Source organism: Balaenoptera acutorostrata, chromosome 20 (genome assembly GCF_949987535.1).
Source record: "Balaenoptera acutorostrata chromosome 20, mBalAcu1.1, whole genome shotgun sequence".
In the NCBI taxonomy this organism is placed as follows: Eukaryota; Metazoa; Chordata; class Mammalia; order Artiodactyla; family Balaenopteridae; genus Balaenoptera; species Balaenoptera acutorostrata.
Window position 1 is genome coordinate 22,141,574 of NC_080083.1, and position 20,720 is coordinate 22,162,293.

At 39.4% G+C, this 20,720-nt stretch overlaps 1 protein-coding gene across 18 annotated transcripts in view; it reads left to right on the forward strand.

Annotated features, from left to right (window-relative positions):
* SYNRG (synergin gamma) overlaps positions 1-20,720 on the forward strand; it is a 98,136-nt gene that overhangs the window by 38,074 nt on the left and 39,342 nt on the right. For 17 of the 18 annotated variants that reach the window (XR_009006277.1, XM_057535753.1, XM_057535748.1 and 14 more), the window contains 5 exons: positions 389-637; positions 1,912-2,042; positions 14,500-14,618; positions 14,754-14,816; positions 19,643-20,590. Coding sequence is in view for 17 of the 18 variants with exons in the window: in XM_057535753.1 (XP_057391736.1) it covers positions 389-637; positions 1,912-2,042; positions 14,500-14,618; positions 14,754-14,816; positions 19,643-20,590 (1,510 nt within the window). In the remaining variant the exon portion in view is untranslated. The remainder of the gene's footprint in view (positions 1-388; positions 638-1,911; positions 2,043-14,499; positions 14,619-14,753; positions 14,817-19,642; positions 20,591-20,720) is intronic. The other variant, XM_007190229.3, reaches the window with a different exon arrangement.

Below are 20,720 nucleotides of genomic sequence, written 5' to 3' on the forward strand. Positions count from 1 at the left end.
AGTTAGTTAGTAATAGATGAAATTACTCTCTGTCCTTTGAAGTCCTTGTCTAAAATTCCTTAGATACAGATAACGTATACTCAGTCTGGCAGCAGTTTTTCTCATATTACAAAATCATTGTAAATGATTTGATTGTAGTGAATTAACCAAACTTGTCAGAGTGAAAATGTCAGAATTGGTATGTGTTGGCCATTTCTTTGCTAAATAATTAGATTCACATTAACCTCATAACTTATTTTCTTGTGTCAAATTCCTGAGTTTTGGGAGAGTCAGAGTGGAAACATACCAGGGCTGCAGATTTTACAGTTAGGTCTCTCTTTGCCAGATTTGGGTTGTATGTGGTTTGCAATTTCCTAAAATGTTTCCGTTTTCCTCCTGTTCTGTGTAGAGGGGTGTTCCTGCCATGAGTCCCGATGCTTTAAATCAGTTTCCAGCGGCTCCTGTTCCAACTTTAAGTGGCTTTCCTATGACTTTGCCTACTGCTGTGAGTCAGCCAACTGGGATGCCTTCAGGCCCTGCAGGCTCCATGCCCCTCACCCTCGGACAGCCAGTCATGGGCATTAATCTTGTTGGACCAGTCGGGGGAGCTGCAGCCCAGACTTCCAGGGGCTTCCTGTCAACTTACCCTGCAAATCAGGTAAATGGAGAGCCTGTGCCTATTCTAAGTTATCCCTGAAAATGAATCCAGGCAACTTTTTTTTTCCAGGAATGCAGAAAAGATTGCTGGATTATGATGGACACTGGACGTGAAAATTAAGCAGTATTAAAACAATACAACATTTAATTTGTCATTATTTAAAAAAAAAATTTCTTAAGCCTTAAGATACTTGAATTTTGGCTAAAAGTTTATAGTTCTTTATCATATATGTCTTAAACACCAAGCTTAATAAAGCTAATTAAATCCTTAGGCTGTGTCTTTTGAGGAAGCTGCTAAACTTGAAATTAAGATGCTTCAGTTTATTTTTCACTTCTCAGATTAGCAAAAAAAGTTTTAAACATATATTCAGTGTCAGTAAAAATGTAGGGAAAAGGGTTTTTTGGTACAGCCTTTTTTAGAAGGCACGTTTGGCAATAGCTATCAAAATTCTAAATGTTTTTATCTTCTGACCCAGCAGTCACTCTATTAGGAGTCTCACAGAACTTAGTAACTCAAATTAGCAAAAATATACAAGGATATTTGTTGTAGCATTGTTTGTTAGAGTAAAAAATTAGGAGTAGCTGCATATCCATCAGAAGAAGAAAGGTTAAATAAATTTTGGTTTATCTCTACAGTGGTAAACTATTAGATTATTAAAATGAATGCCGGTAGATGTTCATGTAAACTATTAGATTATTAAAATGAATGCCAGTAGATGTACATGTACTGCATGGAAAAGATGTCCATGTTCTGTAATTACATTTTTTTTAAAGTGCAGAACAATATAATAGAAGCTCGTTTTTCTATAAAACAGATGAACTGTGAACAGTGCTCACTTCCTAAGCATGGGATTAGGAGTCCGTGTCACGGTTTCCTTTATACATGTATGTGATGAGTTAAAACAAACTTGTATCACTTCTTTAATTTACAAACATGATTGAAATGTTTTGTAAAGATGGCAGTTTCTCAGTAATCTATTAAATGTGATTCAGCTATTTAAAAATTATGTAAATTAACTGTTTAAACCAGTCTTTTACCGTTTGTACAAGAGAGCATTTAAAAATATTAGGCAGCATTCCTGCCTTAAGCACTTGAGTTGATGTTTATGTCTAAAGGGTGTTCTTCTAAAATTAGGTGTTTGTACTTAAATGGGAAGAGTTAAAAAGTAGTCTTTGAAAAAAAAAAAAGTAGTCTTTGAGGTTGACAGTTGAAGATTTGTTATTTACCTTTTTATCATAAGACGTTTTCTATTTCAACGTCCTCTGTAAACCTAGGTGGTCAAACCAGAAGAAGATGACTTCCAGGATTTTCAAGATGCTTCCAAGTCAGGATCACTTGATGACTCATTCAGTGATTTCCAAGAGTTGCCTGCTTCTTCAAAATCAAATTCGCAGCACGGAAACAGGTAGAAAAGAGTTGAATATAGTTAACACTGTATTTAATAATTGAGAAAGAGACCATCCACAATGAGAAGCCTAAGTATAAATAAGAGAATTAGGACTCCTTACTCTCATGCTTTCTTGGTTATTCCTAATGTATTCATACTTTCACTCTTCAAACTTCCTTCTCCTTTGTCCACCTTAAACTTCAGCTTCTACCATTTCCTCCCAGTACACACCTGCTTAACAATATTTCTTTTTGCTTGTGCTAAACCTGATTTATTACAGCTGAGTGCACCTGTGCCAGGCATGACTTCATGTTCTTATATTAGACCCAGGTCTTCAACTGCTGAAAAGCTTTTTAGGAAGGGGCACATAATTTGACATTTTGCAATATAACATACTATTGCTTTTCCACAGAAATCATCATTTAGAGATCTAAATATGATTATTTATCCATGTCGCTCTTCTGTTTGAGATCAGTGGCTTTTAGGCCTTCAGGTTTCTGTTTGTTTGTTTGCATAGACAGTTGCGTAAACATTTTTCTAATGTTTTCTAATGTTTTAACTTTTAGGTACAGTAAGTGATTCAGTATATTGTCAACACCTTTCCATTATTTTTTTTTAACATTTTTATTGGAGTATAATTGCTTTACAATGGTGTGTTAGTTTCTGCTTTATAACAAAGTGAATCAGTTATACATATACATATATCCCCATATCTCTTCCCTCTTGCGTCTCCCTCCCTCCCACCCTCCCTATCCCACCCTTCTAGCTGGTCACAAAGCACCGAACTGATCTCCCTGTGCTATGTGACTGCTTCCCACTAGCTATCTATTTTACATTTGGTAGTGTATATATGTCCATATATACACTACCACTTTCTCACGTTGTCCCAGCTTACCCTTCCCCCTCCCTGTGTCCTCAAGTCCATTCTCTAGTACGTCTGCATCTTTATTCCCACCTTGCCCCTAGGTTCTTCATGAATTTTTTTTTTTTTTTTTTTTTTTTTTTTAGATTCCATATATATGCGTTAGCATACGGTATTTGTTTTTCTCTTTCTGACTTACTTCACTCTGTATGACAGACTCTAGGTCCATCCACCTCACTACAAATAACTCAATTTTGTTTCTTTTTATAGCTGAGTAGTATTCCATTGTATACATGTGCCACATCTTCTTTATCCATTCAACTGTCGATGGACACTTAGGTTGCTTCCATGTCCTGGCTATTGTAAATAGAGCTGCAATGAACATTGTGGTACATGACTCTTGTTGAATTATGGTTTTCTCAGGGTATATGCCCGGTAGTGGGATTGCTGGGTCGTATGGTAGTTCTATTTTTAGTTTTTTAAGGAACCTCCATACTGTTCACCATAGTGGCTATATCAATTTACATTCCCACCAACAGTGTATGAGGGTTCCCTTTTCTCCACACCCTCTCCAGCATTTATTGTTTGTAGATTTTTTGATGATGGCCATTCTGACCAATATGAGATGATATCGCATTGTAGTTTTGATTTGCATTTCTCTAATGATTAATCATGTTCAGCATCCTTTCATGTGTTTGTTGGCAATCTGTGTATCTTCTTTGGAGAAGTGTCTGTTTAGGTCTTCTGCCCATTTTTGGATTGGGTTGTTTGTTTTTTGATATTGAGCTGCTTGTAAATTTTGGAGATTAATCCTTTGTCAGTTGCTTCATTTGCAAATATTCTCTCCCATTCTAAGGGTTGTCTTTTGGTCTTGTTTATGGTTTCCTTTGCTGTGCAAAAGATTTTAAGTTTCATTAGGTCCCATTTGTTTATTTTTGTTTTTATTTCCATTTCTCTAGGAGCTGAGTCAAAAAGGATCTTGCTGTGATTTATGTCATAGAGTGTTCTGCCTATATTTTCCTCTGAGTTTGATAGTGTCTGGCCTTACATTTAGGTCTTTAATCCATTTTGAGTTTATTTTTGTGTATGGTGTTAGGGACTGTTCTAATTTCATTTTTTTACATGTAGCTGTCCAGTTTTCCCAGCACCACTTATTGAAGAGGCTCTCTTTTCTCCATTGTATATTCTTGCCTCCTTTATCAAAGATAAGGTGACCATATGTGCGTGGGTTTATCTCTGGGCTTTCTATCCTGTTCCATTGATCTATATTTGTTTTTGTGCCAGTGCCATACTGTCTTGATTACTGTAGCTTTGTAGTATAGTCTGAAGTCCAGGAGCCTGATTTTTCCAGCTCCGTTTTTCTTTCTCAAGATTGCTTTGGCTCTTCGGGGTCTTTTGTGTTTACATACAAATTGTGAAATATTTTGTTCTAGTTCTGTGAAAAATGCCAGTGGTAGTTTGATAGGGATTGCATTGAATCTGTAGATTGCTTTGGGTAGTATAGTCATTTTCACAGTGTTGATTCTTCCAATCCAAGAACATGGTATATCTCTCCATCTATTTGTATCATCTTTAATGTCTTTCATCAGTGTCTTATAATTTTCTGCATACAGGTCTTTTGTCTCCTTAGGTAGGTTTATTCCTAGGTATTTTATTCTTTTTGTTTCAGTGGTAAATGGGAGCGTTTTCTTAATTTCACTTTCAGATTTTTCATCATTAGTGTATAGGAATGCAGGAGATTTCTGTGCATTAATTCTGTCCCCTGCTACTTTACCAAATTCATTGATTAGCTCTAGTAGTTTTCTTCTAGCATCTTTAGGATTCTCTATGTATAGTATCATGTCATCTGCAAACAGTGACAACTTTACTTCTTCTTCTCCTATTTGGATTCCTTTTATTTCTTTTTCTTCTCTGATTGCTGTGGCTAAAACTTCCAAAACTATGTTGAATAATAGTGGTGAGAGTGGGCAACCTTGTCTTGTTCCTGATCTTAGTGGAAATGCTTTCAGTTTTTCACCATTGAGGATGATGTTGGCTGTGGGTTTCTCATATATGGCCTTTGTTATGTTGAGGAAAGTTCCCTCTATGCCTACTTTCTGCAGGGCTTTTATCATAAATGGGTGTTGAATTTTGTTGAAAGCTTTCTCTGCATTGATTGAGTTGATCATATGGTTTTTCTCCTTCAATTTGTTAATATGGTGTATCACATTGATTGATTTGTGTATATTGAAGAATCCTTGCATTCCTGGGATAAACCCCACTTGATCATGGTGTATGATCCTTTTAATGTGCTTTTGGATTCTGTTTGCTAGTATTTTGTAGAGGATTTTTGCATCTATGTTCACCAGTGATATTGGCCTGTAGTTTTCTTTCTTTGTGACCTCTTTGTCTGGTTTTGGTATCAGGGTGATGGTGGCCTCGTAGAATGAGTTTGGGAGTGTTCCTCCCTCTGCTATATTTTGGAAGAGTTTGAGAAGGATAGGTGTTAGCTCTTGTCTAAGTGTTTGATAAAATTCGCCTGTGAAGCCATCTGGTCCTGAGCTTTTGTTTGTTGGAAGATTTTTAATCACAGTTTCAATTTCAGTGCTTGTGATTGGTCTGTTCATATTTTCTATTTCTTCCTGGTTCAGTCTCGGAAGGTTGTGCATTTCTAAGAATTTGTCCATTTCTTCCAGGTTGTGCATTTTATTGGCATATAGTTGCTTGTAGTAATCTCTCATGATCCTTTGTATTTCTGCAGTGTCAGTTGTTACTTCTCCTTTTTCATTTCTAATTCTGTTGATTTGAGTCTTCTCCCTTTTTTTCTTGATGAGTCTGGCTAATGGTTTATCAATTTTGTTTATCTTCTCGAAGAACCAGCTTTTAGTTTTATTGATCTTTGCTATAGTTTCCTTCATTTCTTTTTCATTTATTTCTGATCTGATCTTTATGATTTCTTTTCTTCTGCTAACTTTGGGGTTTTTTTGTTCTTCTTTCTCTAATTGCTTTAGCTGTAAGGTTAGGTTGTTTATTTGAGGTGCTTCTTGTTTCTTAAGGTAGGATTGTATTGCTGTAAACTTCCCTCTTAGAAGTGCTTTTGCTGCATCCCATAGGTTTTGGGTCGTCGTGTTTTCATTTTCATTTATTTCTAGGTATTTTTTGATTTCCTCTCTGATTTCTTCAGTGATCTCTTGGTTATTAAGTAGTGTATTGTTTAGCCTCCATGTGTTTGTATTGTTTACAGATTTTTTCCTGTAATTGATATCTAGTCTCATAGCGTTGTGGTCAGAAAAGATACTTGATACGATTTCAATTTTCTTAAATTTACCAAGGCTTGATTTGTGACCCAAGATATGATCTATCCTAGAGAATGTTCCATGAGCACTTGAGAAGAAAGTGTATTCTGTTGTTTTTGGATGGAATGTCCTATAAATATCAATTAAGTCCATGTTGTTTAATGTATCATTTAAAGCTGTGTTTCCTTATTTATTTTCATTTTGGATGATCTGTCCATTGGTGAAAGTGGCATGTTAAAGTCCCCTATTATGGTTGTGTTACTGTCAATTTCCCCTTTTATGGCTGTTAGTACTTGCCTTATGTATTGAGGTGCTTCCTGTGTTGGGTGCATAAATATTTACAATTGTTCTATCTTCTTGGATTGATCCCTTGATCATTATGCAGTGTCCTTCTTTGTCTCTTGTAATAGTCTTTGTTTTAAAGTCTATTTTGTCTGATATGAGAATTGCTACTCCAGCTTTCTTTTGATTTCCATTCGCATGGTGTATCTTTTTCCATCCCCTCACTTTCAGTCTGTATGTGTCCCTAGGTCTGAAGTGGATCTCTTGTAGACAGCATATATATGGGTCTTGTTTTTGTATCCATTCCGTCAGTCTGTGTCTTTTGGTTGGAGCATTTAATCCATTTACATTTAAGGTAATTATTGATATGTATGTTCCTATTACCATTTTCTTAATTGTTTTGGGTTTGTTATTGTAGGTCTTTTCCTTCTCTTGTGTTTCCTACCTAGAGAAGTTCCTTTAGCATTTGTTGTAAAGCTGGTTTGGTGATGCTGAATTCTCTTAGCTTTTGCTTGTCTGTAAAGGTTTTAATTTCTCCTTCGAATCTGAATGAGATCCTTGCTGGGTAGAGTAATCTTGGTTGTAGGTTTTTCCCTTTCATCACTTTAAATATGTCCTGCCACTCCCTTCTGGCTTGGAGAGTTTCTGCTGAAAGATCAGCTGTTAACCTTATGGGGATTCCCTTGTATGTTATTTGTTGTTTTTCCCTTGCTGCTTTTAATATTTTTTCTTTGTATTTAATTTTTGTTAGTTTAATATGTGTCTTGGCGTGTTTCTCCTTGGATTTATGCTGTATGGGACTCTCTGTGCTTCCTGGACTTGATTAACTATTTCCTTTCCCATATTAGGGAAGTTTTCAGGTATAATCTCTTCAAATACTTTCTCGGTCCCTTTCTTTTTCTCTTCTTCTTCTGGGACCCCTCTAATTTGCATGTTGGTGCATTTAATATTGTCCCAGAGATCTCTGAGACTGTCCTCAATTCTTTTCATTCTTTTTTCTTTATTCTGCTCTGCAGTGGTTATTTCTACTATTTTATCTGCCAGGTCACTTATCCGTTCTTCTGCCTCAGTAATTCTGCTATTGATCCCATCTAGAGATTTTTTTTTTTTTAATGGTATTGTGGTATGTAGGAGAATGACTTTTTTTTTTTTTAATTATTTATTTATTTTTGGCTGTGTTGGGTCTTCATTTCTGTGCAAGGGCTATCTCCAGTTGTGGCAAGCGGGGGCCACTCTTCATTGCGGTGCGCGGGCCTCTTACTATCTCGGCCTCTCTTGTTGCAGAGCACAGGCTCCAGACACGCAGGCTCAGTAGTTGTGGCTCACGGGCCTAGTTGCTGCGCGGCATGTGGGATCTTCCCAGACCAGGGCTCAAACCCGTGTCCCTTGCATTGGCAGGCAGATTCTCAACCACTGCACCACCAGGGAAGCCCTAGAGTATTTTTAATTTCATTTATTGTGTTGTTCATGATTGTTTGTTTGCTCTTTAGTTCTTCTAGGTCCTTGTTAAATGTTTCTTGTATTTTCTCCATTCTATTTCCAAGATTTTGGATCATCTTTACTATCATTCTGCATCTTTTTTCAGGTAGACTGCCTATTTCCTCTTCATTTCTTAGGTCTGGTGGGTTTTTACCTTGCTCCTTCATCTGCTGCGTGTTTCTTTGTCTTCTCATTTTGCTTAACTTACTGTGTTTGGGGTCTCTTTTTCGCAGGCTGCAGGTTCGTAGTTCGCATTGTTTTTGGTGTCTGCCCCCCAGTGGCTAGGGTTGTTTCAGTGGGTTGTGTAGGCTTCCTGGTGGAGGGGACTAGTGCCTGTGTTCTGGTGGATGAGGCTGGATCTTGTCTTTCTGGTGGGCAGGTCCACGTCTGGTGGTGTGTTTTGGGGTATCTGTGACCTTATTATGATTTTAGGCAGCCTCTCTGCCAATGGATGGGGTTGTGTTCCTGTCTTGCTAGTTGTTTGGCATAGGGTGTCCAGCACTGTAGGTTGCTGGTTGTTGAGTGGAGCTGGGTCTTGGCATTGAGATGGAAATCTCTGGGAGATTTTCGCCGTTTGATATTACGTGGAGCTGGGAGGTCTCTTGTGGACCAATGTCCTGAACTTGGCTCTCCCACCTCAGAGGCACAGCCCTGACACCTGGCTGGAGCACCAAGAGCCTGTCATCCACATGGCTCAGAATAAAAGGGAGAAAAAAAGAAAGAAAGAAAAAGATAAAATAAAGTTATTAAAATAAAAAAAAATTATTATTAAAAATATTTTTTTAAGTAATTAAAAAAGAAAGAAAGAACAACCAAACCAAAAAACAAATCCACCAGTGATAACAAGCACTGAAAACTATACTAAAAAAAAACAACAAAAAAACCGGACAGACAGAACCCTAGGACAAATGGTAAAAGCAAAGCTATACAGACAAAATCACACACAGAAGCATACGCATACACATTGACAAAAAGAGAAAAAGGGAAAAAAATATATATATCGTTGCTCCCAAAGTCCACCTCTGCAATTTGGGATGATTTCTTGTCTATTCAGGTATTCCACAGATGCAGGGTACATCAAGTTGATTGTGGAGATTTAATCCGCTGCTCCTGAGGCTGCTGGGAGATATTTCCCTTTCTCTTCTTTGTTCGCACAGCTCCTGGGGTTCACCTTTGAATTTGGCCCCGCCTCTGCATGTAGGTCGCCTGAAGGCGTCTGTTCTTCTCTCAGGACGGGTTTAAAGGAGCAGCTGATTCAGGGGCTCTGGCTCACTCAGGCCGGGGGGAGGGAGGGGTACGGAATGCGGGGTGAGCCTGTGGCGGCAGAGGCCGGCGTGATGTTGCACCAGCCTGAGGCGCGCCGTGCGTTCTCCTGGAGAAGTTGTCTCTGGATCACGGGACCCTGGCAGTGGCGGGCTGCACAGGCTCCCGGGAGGGGAGGTGTGGATAGTGACCTGTGCTTGCACACAGGCTTCTTGGTGGCAGCAGCAGCAGCCTTAGCATCTCATGCCCATCTCTGGGGTCCGCACTGATCGCCGCGGCTCGCGCCCGTCTCTGGAGCTCATTTAGGTGGTGCTCTGAATCCCCTCTCCTTGCACACCCCAAATCAATGGTCTCTTGCCTCTTCGGCAGTTCCAGACCTTTTCCCGGACTCCCTCCCGGCTAGCTGTGGCACACTAGCCCCCTTCAGGCTGTGTTCACGCCGCCAACCCCAGTCCTCTCCCTGCGATCCGACCGAAGCCAGAGCCTCAGCTCCCAGCCCCTGCCCGCCCCAGCAGGTGAGCAGGCAAGCCTCTCAGGCTGGTGAGTGCTGGTCGGCACCGATCCTCTGTGCGGGAATCTCTCCACTTTGCCCTCTGCACCCCTGTTGCTGTGCTCTCCTCCATGGCTCCGAAGCTTCCCCCCTCCGCCACCCCCCTTCTCCACCAGTGAAGGGGCTTCCTAGTGTGTGGAAACCTTTCCTCCTTCACAGCTCCCTCCCACTGGTGCAGGTCCTGTCCGTATTCTTTTGTCTCTGTTTTTTCTTCTTTCTTTTGCCCTACCCAGGTACGTGGGGAGTTTCTTGCCTTTTGGGAGGTCTGAGGTCTTCTGCCAGCGTTCAGTAGGTGTTCTGTAGGGGTTGTTCCACGTGTAGATGTGTTTCTGATGTATTTGTGGGGTGTGGGGAGGAAGGTGATCTCCACATCTTACTCTTCCACCATCTTGAAGCTCCTATCTCCATCATTTTTTTTTTAATTTTTTATTTATTTATTTATTTATTTATGGCTGTGCTGGGTCTTCGTTTCTGTGTGAGGGCTTTCTCCAGTTGCGGCAAGCGGGGGCCACTCTTCATCGCGGTGTGCGGGCCTCTCATTATCACGGCCTCTCTTGTTGTGGAGCACAGGCTCCAGACGCGCAGGCTCAGTAATTGTGGCTCATGGGCCCAGCTGCTCCGCGGCATGTGGGATCTTCCCAGACCAGGGCTCGAACCCGTGTCCCCTGCATTGGCAGGCAGATTCTCAACCACTGCGCCACTAGGGAAGCCCTCCATCATTTTTTAAAAGTACTTAGTAGATACTTCTTCCACCGAGTAGAGCACATGAGGCTTTGAGTAAGCAATGTGAATGTCTTTGGTTGTTTTTGGAACTTGTTTTTGTCAGGGTACATATTCCATTTCTCTTATGTTCCTATTTGTGCAGTTTCATTCATCTTTTCTATTTTAACCAACTGATTATTTCTTAGTCAACACTTCCTGCAGACACTGTAAGAAAAACTAAGGGATAGGCATTATAGAGAATTAGAAATTAGGGAAAGAATTATTCTCCTGATTTTAAGAATACATCAGACACTTGTAAATGACACATAGAAGAAACATACGTGGGGTGTGACTGTAAAGTACTGGGAGTTCCAAGCCCGCTATACCAGCACACACACGTATTAACCTGATAGACACATAACACTTCTTTCTCAGGTCTCTTCCTCTGCACAAATTGATATGTTCTACTGCTATCTAGAACATATCTGAATGACCCAAGGCATCTCAAATTACCTCCATAAAATGATTCATTGTTTTCCTGCTCAAAGCTAAATAAAAATTTGTTAGATCACCATATCCAGTCACCTAATCAGAAACATGCTGTTTTTGTCTCCCTTCTCTCTCCTTTACCGCCATTAACTCTGTCAGCTCTGCTTGGCGTGGGAAAAGGCCGTGTGTGATCTGGTTCCTGCCAACCCACTTGACTGTTGCCATTTCTCCACAGCTTACCTCCAGCCACACGTAAACCACCAAACTGACCATGCTCTTTCAAGCTTCTGGCCTTTTCCATTCTGTTTTCTTCAATCTGAAATTCTCTCTATAGTTAATTCTGGTTCCATGTCGAAAATCGGTTCATTATAGGAAGTATTTACTAACTCCACTCCATCAGTCCCCACCTCTAAGATGAGTTAAGGGCTTCTCCTTCTCTACTGCCATGGTAGCCTGTGAATATCTGTGTCATAATTGCCATTACTGGTTTACCTGACTGTTCCCCTCACTAGGCTGTAAGTACCTGAAGACAGTATTCCATGTCTCTGTATGTAATACTTAGCCTGTGATATGTAATTAATAAAGGTTTGTTGGATGAATATATTGTAGTATGAAGGTTACAAACCGAATTTAACAAATTGATGGTTCATTCCTCAGGGAGAAAACTTTCAGCAGATGAAATTAAAATTTGGGCATAGAAAGTTTTAAGATGGTGGCCAGACCTGAGATATATGGGGTATTAGCAATTTTGTGTGGCATTATCTCCACACAGTAGTTTACTTTCATATATAGCCATACTTTGCAGATTTTTCTTCTTCAGTTCTGACTTGACTACTTCTGTGCTTTCCTTGCATGAAAACATTTCGTTCATGTCTAAGAATCCATACTCATTGTTTCTTTATTCATTCAGAAACATTTACATAGCATCTCCTGTGTGCCAGACATTGGGGTAGGCACTAGAAATACAGAAGCAAAAGGCACAGTTTCTGCTCTAAAGATAGTTAGTTTTATCTGGATATTTATATTATCTAATAAAACTCTCTTAGAATTGCTCCTTCAGTGGTGTGTTTGTGTGTTCATGTATAATGAATTCCCTAGTTTATGATGATCTGTATTCCATATTGTGAGTTATTTTAAAAGGATATTTGTTAAATCATGATATAAATAGGTAAGACCACTTTGAGCAGTATTTTTAAGCAAAAATGGACATTATTTGTTCGAGAAGATGAAAAGGCAAGTAAGGTGTTAAAATAGGCTGGAGCGGAGAGTATTGTTAGTCTGAAAAAATGACACTAGTTAAGGGCAGGCACCAGTTATGGGATGCCTTATGATTTGTGACATAATCTGTAAAGCATTTTAGAAATAAGTGGCATGGTGAAAGTGATTTTTGCTACTAGGTATGGGATAAATGCAGCTTCCATGGTAATCCTGTTGTGAGGTTATGAGAGTTACCCTGGGTTTAGAGTTACAGATACCAAAAAGTATGTATCTGAGAAATTGGTTGGACTCAGTGTTGAACTGAATGTCAAAGTCAAAGGAGGAATAGCACTTGAGCTGGCATGAAAGGGCATCTGGAAGGGAGCAACATCATTCATTTATCCATTCGGAAAATACCTCCCATGTGCTGGGCACTGGGGAGCATCGTATGATAAACAAAGCGGTCATGGGGCGCTGGCGATAGAATAGTTCAAAAAGGATTAAGGCATAGGAGTTTTGAGTTGGTTTATTTTCTTTGCTTTTTAAATGGGTGTATTTAGCAGGTTGAGCAACTAAGTAAAGTCACCTACCACAGCCATGTGAAGTAACTGTAAAACACAAATGATACACTAGAGAAAAAGCAAAGCACTTTTTTGTAGCCAAATTCTCTAAAGTCTCATCTTTCAATAGAATGCAGGTTCTTAAATTTTAAAACAGTATGCCTCTCTCACTGAGTACCTTTTGTTAGTATTAAACAGTAGAAATAACCATTTGCATGTTTGGAACAGATAACTACTTTATATAACTGGCATAAAAACTTTCATGGTGATTACGGTTTTTTTTAATTTAATAAAAACTTTAAGGAAAGAACTGGAATGAATTCTTCCTTTGTAATATGCATAAAATTATAGTCTGAGTCATAGCGTTTTTTGAATGGAATTTTATTTTGTTGACTTCACTCAGCAGTACTACATTACTCTGAAGATCCTCTGGTTTTTTCCCAATTCTGAAAATAATTTTTATATTAATAACATTCAAATAAATGTCATATTTAGTAGATGATTTTACCATGGACTTTAAAGGGCTATAGCTAACGTTGGCGATCATGAAAAAACAAATAGATCATTCAACTTTGTGGTTTTTTCCTAAGACATTAATTACCTTTATTCCTATATAACATTCTGTTCAGTGTGTTATAGTTTAATTACTTATGGAACTTTTAGAAATCCACCTATACTGTATAAACAGTGACCTATTTGTCCAGATCAAATATGTAGCAGCTGTTTGGTATTGGTGTGAAATTATAACATTTGATAGCACTAAGTCCTCCAGGCACTGCAGACGCCCATTAGCATGCATGTGCAAGAGCAGGGTTTTTACCTTGCTTGTAGGCCACTGATAAGAAGATTTAAATGACTGTAGAAAATTTTTGCTCCAGGGCAAAGAACTCAATGGAAATCCATTTATATAACTTGTGTGTATGGTATTGAATGACACAAACTAGTAGTGGAATGTAGTCATTCATATGTAAAGGTGGTTCTTCCAGGGAGCTGCCTGGGTCTGATAAGGGAAAAAAAAAAAAAAGGCAGTGCTTTTATAGTCTGTGTTTAAGCTGCCCAAGAATTACCCACACAGATACTACTCATTACACTATTTTTCCATCCAGCAAGGAAATGTGACCACAGGCAAAAGTATCTTTATCTAATTTTGAAGTGATTGTTGTTTTGCTGCAAAGATAGCTTCTGGAACTGCTGATGTGATCCTTGTAAATGCAAATTATATTAACTCTACTCCTGCTTATCAGATGTGGGAACTTCTGCCAGTAAGCAATGCAGTGTGATCAAAAGAAGGACAATTTACATCTTGGCTTGAACAGCATTTCATAAATAGATTTTTATCTTAACTATTCCACCTCTGCATTCTGAACCCATTTTAGAGAATAATTTATATTAAGGTTAACATAATTTACTTTAAAATATTGGGTATACGTACTTGGAGCAGTTCACTTTCAGTTTTATGGACCTAAATTTAAATTTACAGGACATCATCATTCTGTAATAATCTATTTCTAATGCCATTCCAGTGGTTCTTATGGCTTAAAGATGATTAGATGGTCAGCGTGGATCTGACTCCTCTTCACATAATCAAGAAAAGAATTATTGCTTGAGTGTTGTTTCAATATATTTTTTTTCAAGGAAAAGGATGTTGTTTTTTTTGTCATTTGTGGTGTACATATATAGTTTCTAACTTTTAAAGCATGGAGCCATGAGTTTTAACTAGGTATCTGTGTGCCATTTTAATTCTAAGTTCTTCCTTGATGACAAAGTAAGGAGACAGTGTTCTAGTCATTAAGAAGTATTTCTTTTTCCCTTTTAGTGCCCCTTCTTTGTTGATGCCACTTCCTGGAACTAAAGGATCCGCTTCAGTGGATAAATATGCTGTGTTTAAAGGAATTGCAGCTGACAAGTCCTCTGAAAATACTGTTCCATTTGGAGGTAAAAACAGTTCATAAATTCATGAACCTATGAATGTAAATTTTTGTCTTTAGTGGTGACCTTTTACGGTGAATGTCCTTGAGCTGTGATCTTAAGGTTCCTAACCTTAGTTGGGCTTCTGTCTTTTCATCGTAGAGCCTGGTGATAAATATAGTGCTTTCAGAGAACTTGAACAGACAGCAGAGAGTAAATCTTTAGGTAAGTTTTTGTTTCCTTAAATGGATAAATTATTTCAATTTTTAATAAGAGATTTTTATGGTTCTTTCAGTAGCATCCCAAACATTCTTTTATTTTACTGTGTGTGGTTGTTTTTGTTTCGTTTTGTAGCTCTGGAAATTAAAGAAAGAAAAATGTGGTTCAGTTATTAGATAATAAAATAACTGATAATTTAGAAAAATTATTTTCTAAAATTTAGGGCAAACCCCACATCAATGCAATTTCCTTTGAAGATAGTGCATTCCCTTTCACTGGAAGCCTTCAAGCCAAGTTAGACTCCTGTGACCACTTTCGGTTATTTTAACGCTCAAAACAAGACTTGAGCTGTTGGCAGTGCAGCAATCTGTGGACTGCGCGCAAGGCAGCAACCAGTCTTCTACGTCTCAAGATTTTCAAAATTGGCTGTAATTTAATGAGAAGAAGTGAGAGGGCTTTGTGTGCCTGTGTGGTTCCTATCTCTGATAGAAGGGCTTAAATAGAGTAGAAAGGAATGTAGAATGATAATTTGAGAGCCATATATGTAAAGTCATATTTGTGGCTAAATCCTACTAGAAACCTGATGTGTAGGATTTAGATAATCCATGGGTCAAATGATGTCCTTCAAAGCTTAACCGTGCATGCTGTGAAATTTGTATCCTCTACTGAGGAGTTCTTCCTGGGAACAGTACCACACTCTACCTCTCTGTATTGGACAATCAAATTTGGAACATCCTTCCACAGTCATTTGTTCTAACCCTTTTCTCCGAGCAATGGGGAGGGCGTGGGGAGGTGGGGGGAAATTACAGGAAAGGTAAGGTGTATGTGTGAAAGTTAAAGTAGAAAGTGTACTGCTTAAATATCTCTAGAAATAATTCAATCTTTTACAGCTCTTAGGTTCTAGAAATGTTTCCTTGTGTTTCATTCAAGCCTTTAGGATGTAATAACTTTCTTCCTCAGTGCCTGTATTAGGTACTAGGAGTACAAAAATAAACCCCAGAGGAACTTCTGGTTTGTTAATTTGGCATTTACTCCTAGCAATGCTTTTATCAACTCTTGGGCCAAGGCAAGTTTGGAGTAAAGAGCATGGTTTAATATCAGGGTTCTTTATATACTCTGCTATGAGTGATCGTATGATATGTATGTTATTCCTGGGAAACACCGTGGTGCCACCAAAATGTAAGCAGCACACCTTAGCCCTGCGTTTGCAGTACTTTACGAACAGAATCCCAGATGGTTGTTGCCATTGTTGTGTGCTTGCTTTCATTCCTGTCTTACCTTTACGGCTTTCCAGGCAGAGATGCCAACTTTGTTCATTTTAGGAGAATATATTTTTTTCTACTCTCATTGAAAATACAGGGCTTCCCTGGTGGCACAGTGGTTAAGAATCCGCCTGCCAATGCAGGGGACACGGGTTCGAGCCCTGGTCTGGGAAGATCCCACATGCCGCAGAGCAACTAAGCCCATGCATCACAACTACTGAGCCTGTGAGCCACAACTACTGAGGCTGCATGCCACAACTACTGAAGCCCCCGCACCTAGAGCCCATGCTCCACAACAAGAGAAGCCACCGCAGTGAGAAGCCCGCGCACCACTACGAAGAGTAGCCCCCGCTCGCCGCAACTAGAGACAGCCCGCGCAGCAACGAAGACCCAACGCAGCCAAAAATAAATAAATAAATTAATTAATTAATTTTAAAACTTAAAAAAAAAGTGGACTGAAAAGCTATCCATGAAGTCATATGCTTAATGTACCTCCTGATAAGCAAGCTTCCAGTGTCTGCAACTAATTTATTTGCCCAAAAAGCCCCTGTGTTTTTGAACATGTAAACCCACCCATTTTTATTTCTTTTTAACCCTTTCACCCAGCTTACATTTCTAATGGAAACGTTTACAATTCATCAGTAAGTTTAGTTTGCTGTGGTGATTTCCTTTACAAAATAACCAAGCAAAACTTGTCAGTTTCACAGACATTTTAAAGCAGCACATCAAAAATTTAGGCTGTGACAAAATTGGCTGCTTATTACCTTTGTATTTACACAAATAATACAAATATTATCAGTGATGTACTTGCCTAAAATTCTAGGGCGATTTTTAAAGTTTTACATCTGCTTCTCCAGTCAATTTGTGAAATTGACTTTAGTTTTATTAGTGGTATGTATAAAAACATAAAATACAGAAATTCTGAATGCTGTTCTTCTCTTTCTAAAATTTCCCTAATATTAAATAGATTTCTCTGCGTTGATAAATTATGCTGGTGAATTTGTTAAGTAGCTCAAATTAGGGGGAAAATAAGCTTCCATTATTTTCCATGCTTTTTTCTTTCCTTTTTTTTTTTGTAGATTTATTTTTAATTTTATTTATTTTTGGCTGTGTTGGGTCTTCATTGCTTCAGGCGGGCTTTCTCTAGTTTCGGCGAGCGGGAGCTACTCGTTGCCGTGCACTGACTTCTCATTGTGGTGGCTTCTCTTGTTGCAGAGCATGGGCTCTAGGCATGCAGGCTTCAGTAGTTGTGGCACGCAGGCTCAGTAGTTGTGGTTCGCGAGCTCTAGAGCACAGACTCAGTAGTTGTGGTACACGGGCCCAGTTGCTCTGTGGCATCTTCCCAGACCAGGGCTCAAACCTGTGTCCCCTGCACTGACAGACAGATTCTTAACCACTGTGCCACCAAGGAAGCTCCCATGCTTTTTTCTTATGATGTATCAAAGTATATATCATGTTATAAGCACAATATATTTAAAGCCTGTATTATTTTAGTGACAATTTGCAGAATTATATTTTGGTTTTACACACATTTTTATAGTTCATATGCTTCTGTATCTCATTTTTAGGGAAAAATAGAATTTTTAAAAATGGATGAAGAAATTAAAGCTTGTGTTTTAATTTATAACTCTCCAGAAATGGCATTCATATTTTTAAATAATAAGTGATGTTAGTATAGCTATATTTATATTTCGTTTATCTCTGGTTTTCATTATCTGGTATAACCTAGTGGATTTTATGGAAGACCTTCAGGCACTATTCGAAAACTGAGATCATCTGTGTCCTAACCTCATGCCTATGAGTGATAACATTATTGTGATAATAAAGAATAGAAACCCTATTAAGAACCATGGGCCCAGATTTTTATCAGTATCTTAACTGCGTCTATTTAATTATTTATGAGAAATACCTTAGTACCTATTTTCTCTAACTAAAAAAATAATTTAAAACATGCTGCCAGTAACCCCATCCTCAGAGTAGCACAATATAAACTAAAGTTTAAATCCGACCCTCAAAATTTTTTAAAAATTTTATTATTTATTTATTTATTTATTTTTGGCTGTGTTGGGTCTTCATTGCTGTGCATGGGTTTTCTCTAGTTGCGGCGAGCAGGGGCTACTCTTTGTTGCGGTGCGCGGGCTTCTCATTGCGGTGGCTTCTGTTGTTGCGGAGCACGGGCTCTAGGTGCGCGGGCTTCAGTAGTTGTGGCACACGGGCTTAGTTGCTCCACGGCATGTGAGATCTTCCTGGACCAGGGCTCGAACCTGTGTCCCTGCATTAGCAGGCGGATTCTTAACCACTGCAACACCAGGGAAGTCCCCTCAAAATTTTTAATAATGGAATTGGTATTCAAATCCCTTTGAATTGTAATAAATAAGAATAAGTGCTGATTGGTACAGTGAGATTGCTGATTTCAAGAAGAGCCCAACTACTCATGGATTTTTTTTTGTAAGATTCAGCTTATTTGTTGGAAAGTGTGGAGGGAACTACTTTATAATGTGCCCTTAGCAAGAATGCGTTGCAAATAAGCAGATGCCTTTTCAGAATTTTTCATCAAATCCCTTCAAGTTAATGCCTCAATATACTTGAGCAAAACCACATAGTATCTAACCGTAAGCTTAAGTACCTAGTTGAGCAGAGTCTTGTACATCCTAAATATTAGATGCAGCATTTTTCATAATACTTCATTGGTACCTGTGATATTTTTTTTCTGATTGATCACCATGTAACACATTTTAGCTTTAAAGGGCCACTATGTATTTTAATATGCCTCTCTTCAGGAACCTCCAGCGCCTATTTCCTTTTTTTTTTTTAATTTATTTATTTAATTTATTTATTTTTGGCTGCGTTGGGTCTTCGTTGCTGAGCACAGGCTTTCCCTAGTTGCAGCGAGCGGGGGCTACTCTTCGTTGCGGTGCAAGTGCTTCTCATTGTGGTGGCTTCTCTTTGTTGCAGAGCACAGGCTGTAGGTGCACGGGCTTCAGTAGTTGTGGCGTGCAGGCTCCAGTAGTTGTGGCGTGTGGGCCCAGTAGTTGTGGCTCACGGGCTTAGAGCGCAGGCTCAGTAGTTGTGGCAAACGGGCTTAGAGCGCAGGCTCAGTAGTTGTGGCAAACGGGCTTAGTTGCTCCCCAGCATGTGGGATCTTCCCGGACCAGGGCTCGAACCCGTGTCCCCTGCACTGGCAGACGGATTCTCACCCACTGTCCGGTGCCTATTTCTTATTCTCCTGTATGCTTGACTGGCTAGAAAGAGTGAGAAAACATCCTTAGAGCAATGCTTTTGGACAGCTGAAGGCTCTGGCACAGACATATCATGTCACATATCATATCACACTGAAATGAGCAAATGAAAATCGTGTGATACATGTGCTCAGTTTGATTTTTATTTTTTTCCCTATCACTAGCCTTCAGTGTGGAAACAAAAGGGATATTTGGTAGGGATATTATTAAACTATGGTTAAATAACGTGAAGCCAGTGAGGGAAAAGTCTGTAATATGCTTGTACTTTAATATGGATCATGGGATTTTCAGCTCAGCATTCTTTTGTATTTGGTTGTGTTTTTTGTTTCAGGAGAAAACTTTGCAGAATTCAGATCTGCGGGAAATGATGATGGTTTCACCGATTTTAAAACCGCCGATAGTATCTCACCACTAGAGCCACCAGCAAAAGACAAACCTTTTCCGGCAGCCTTCCCCTCAGGAGCTATCCAACAGAAACCACAAACACAAGTGAAAAATCCTCTGAACTTAGCAGACCTAGATATGTTTTCCTCAGTTACTTGCAGCAGCGAGAAACCATTGTCCTTTTCAGCTGCATTTAGTGCATCAAAATCTGTTTCCTCACGACCCCAGCTAGCGGGATCTGCGGCACCCATGACGACATTGGCGTCAACTAAAACTTCTAGTTTGGCTGATGATTTTGGAGAATTCAACCTTTTTGGGGAATATTCTAGTCCAGCATCTGTTGGGGAGCAGGATGACTTTGCAGATTTTATGGCTTTCAGTAATAGTTCTATTTCATCTGAGCAAAAGGCAGATGACAAATATGAGGCCCTTAAAGAGGAAAGTAGTCCTGTTCCTCTAAGCAGCAGCGCGAGCAGCACAGTGAAGAACGGACAGAACTCTGCCGCTGCGTCTACCAAATACGATGTCTTCAAACAACTCTCTCTGGAAGGATCGGGACTAGGTGTTGAAGAGCTGAAAGATAACACTCCCTCAGGAAAGAGTGATGATGATTTTGCTGACTTCCACTCCAGTAAATTTTCTTCCATGAACTCGGACAGATCCCTGGGAGAGAAAGCAGCGGCTTTCAGACACACCAAAGAAGACTCTGCTTCGGTGAAGTCCTTGGATCTCCCTTCCATTGGTGGCAGCAGTGTTGGCAAGGAGGACTCTGAAGACGCACTCTCTGTTCAGTTTGACATGAAACTGGCTGATGTGGGAGGAGATCTTAAGCATGTCATGTCTGATAGCTCTTTGGATTTACCCACAGTTAGTGGCCAGCATCCTCCTGCTGCAGGTGAGGAATTGGTGAGATTGCTCTGGTGATGGTGATATAGATTTCAGAGATGGTTCTGTGGGTGTCGATTTACAGAAGAGGAAGGCTCTGGCTCTTAACCCTTATGAATGTCTAATAATTAACCTCTTCA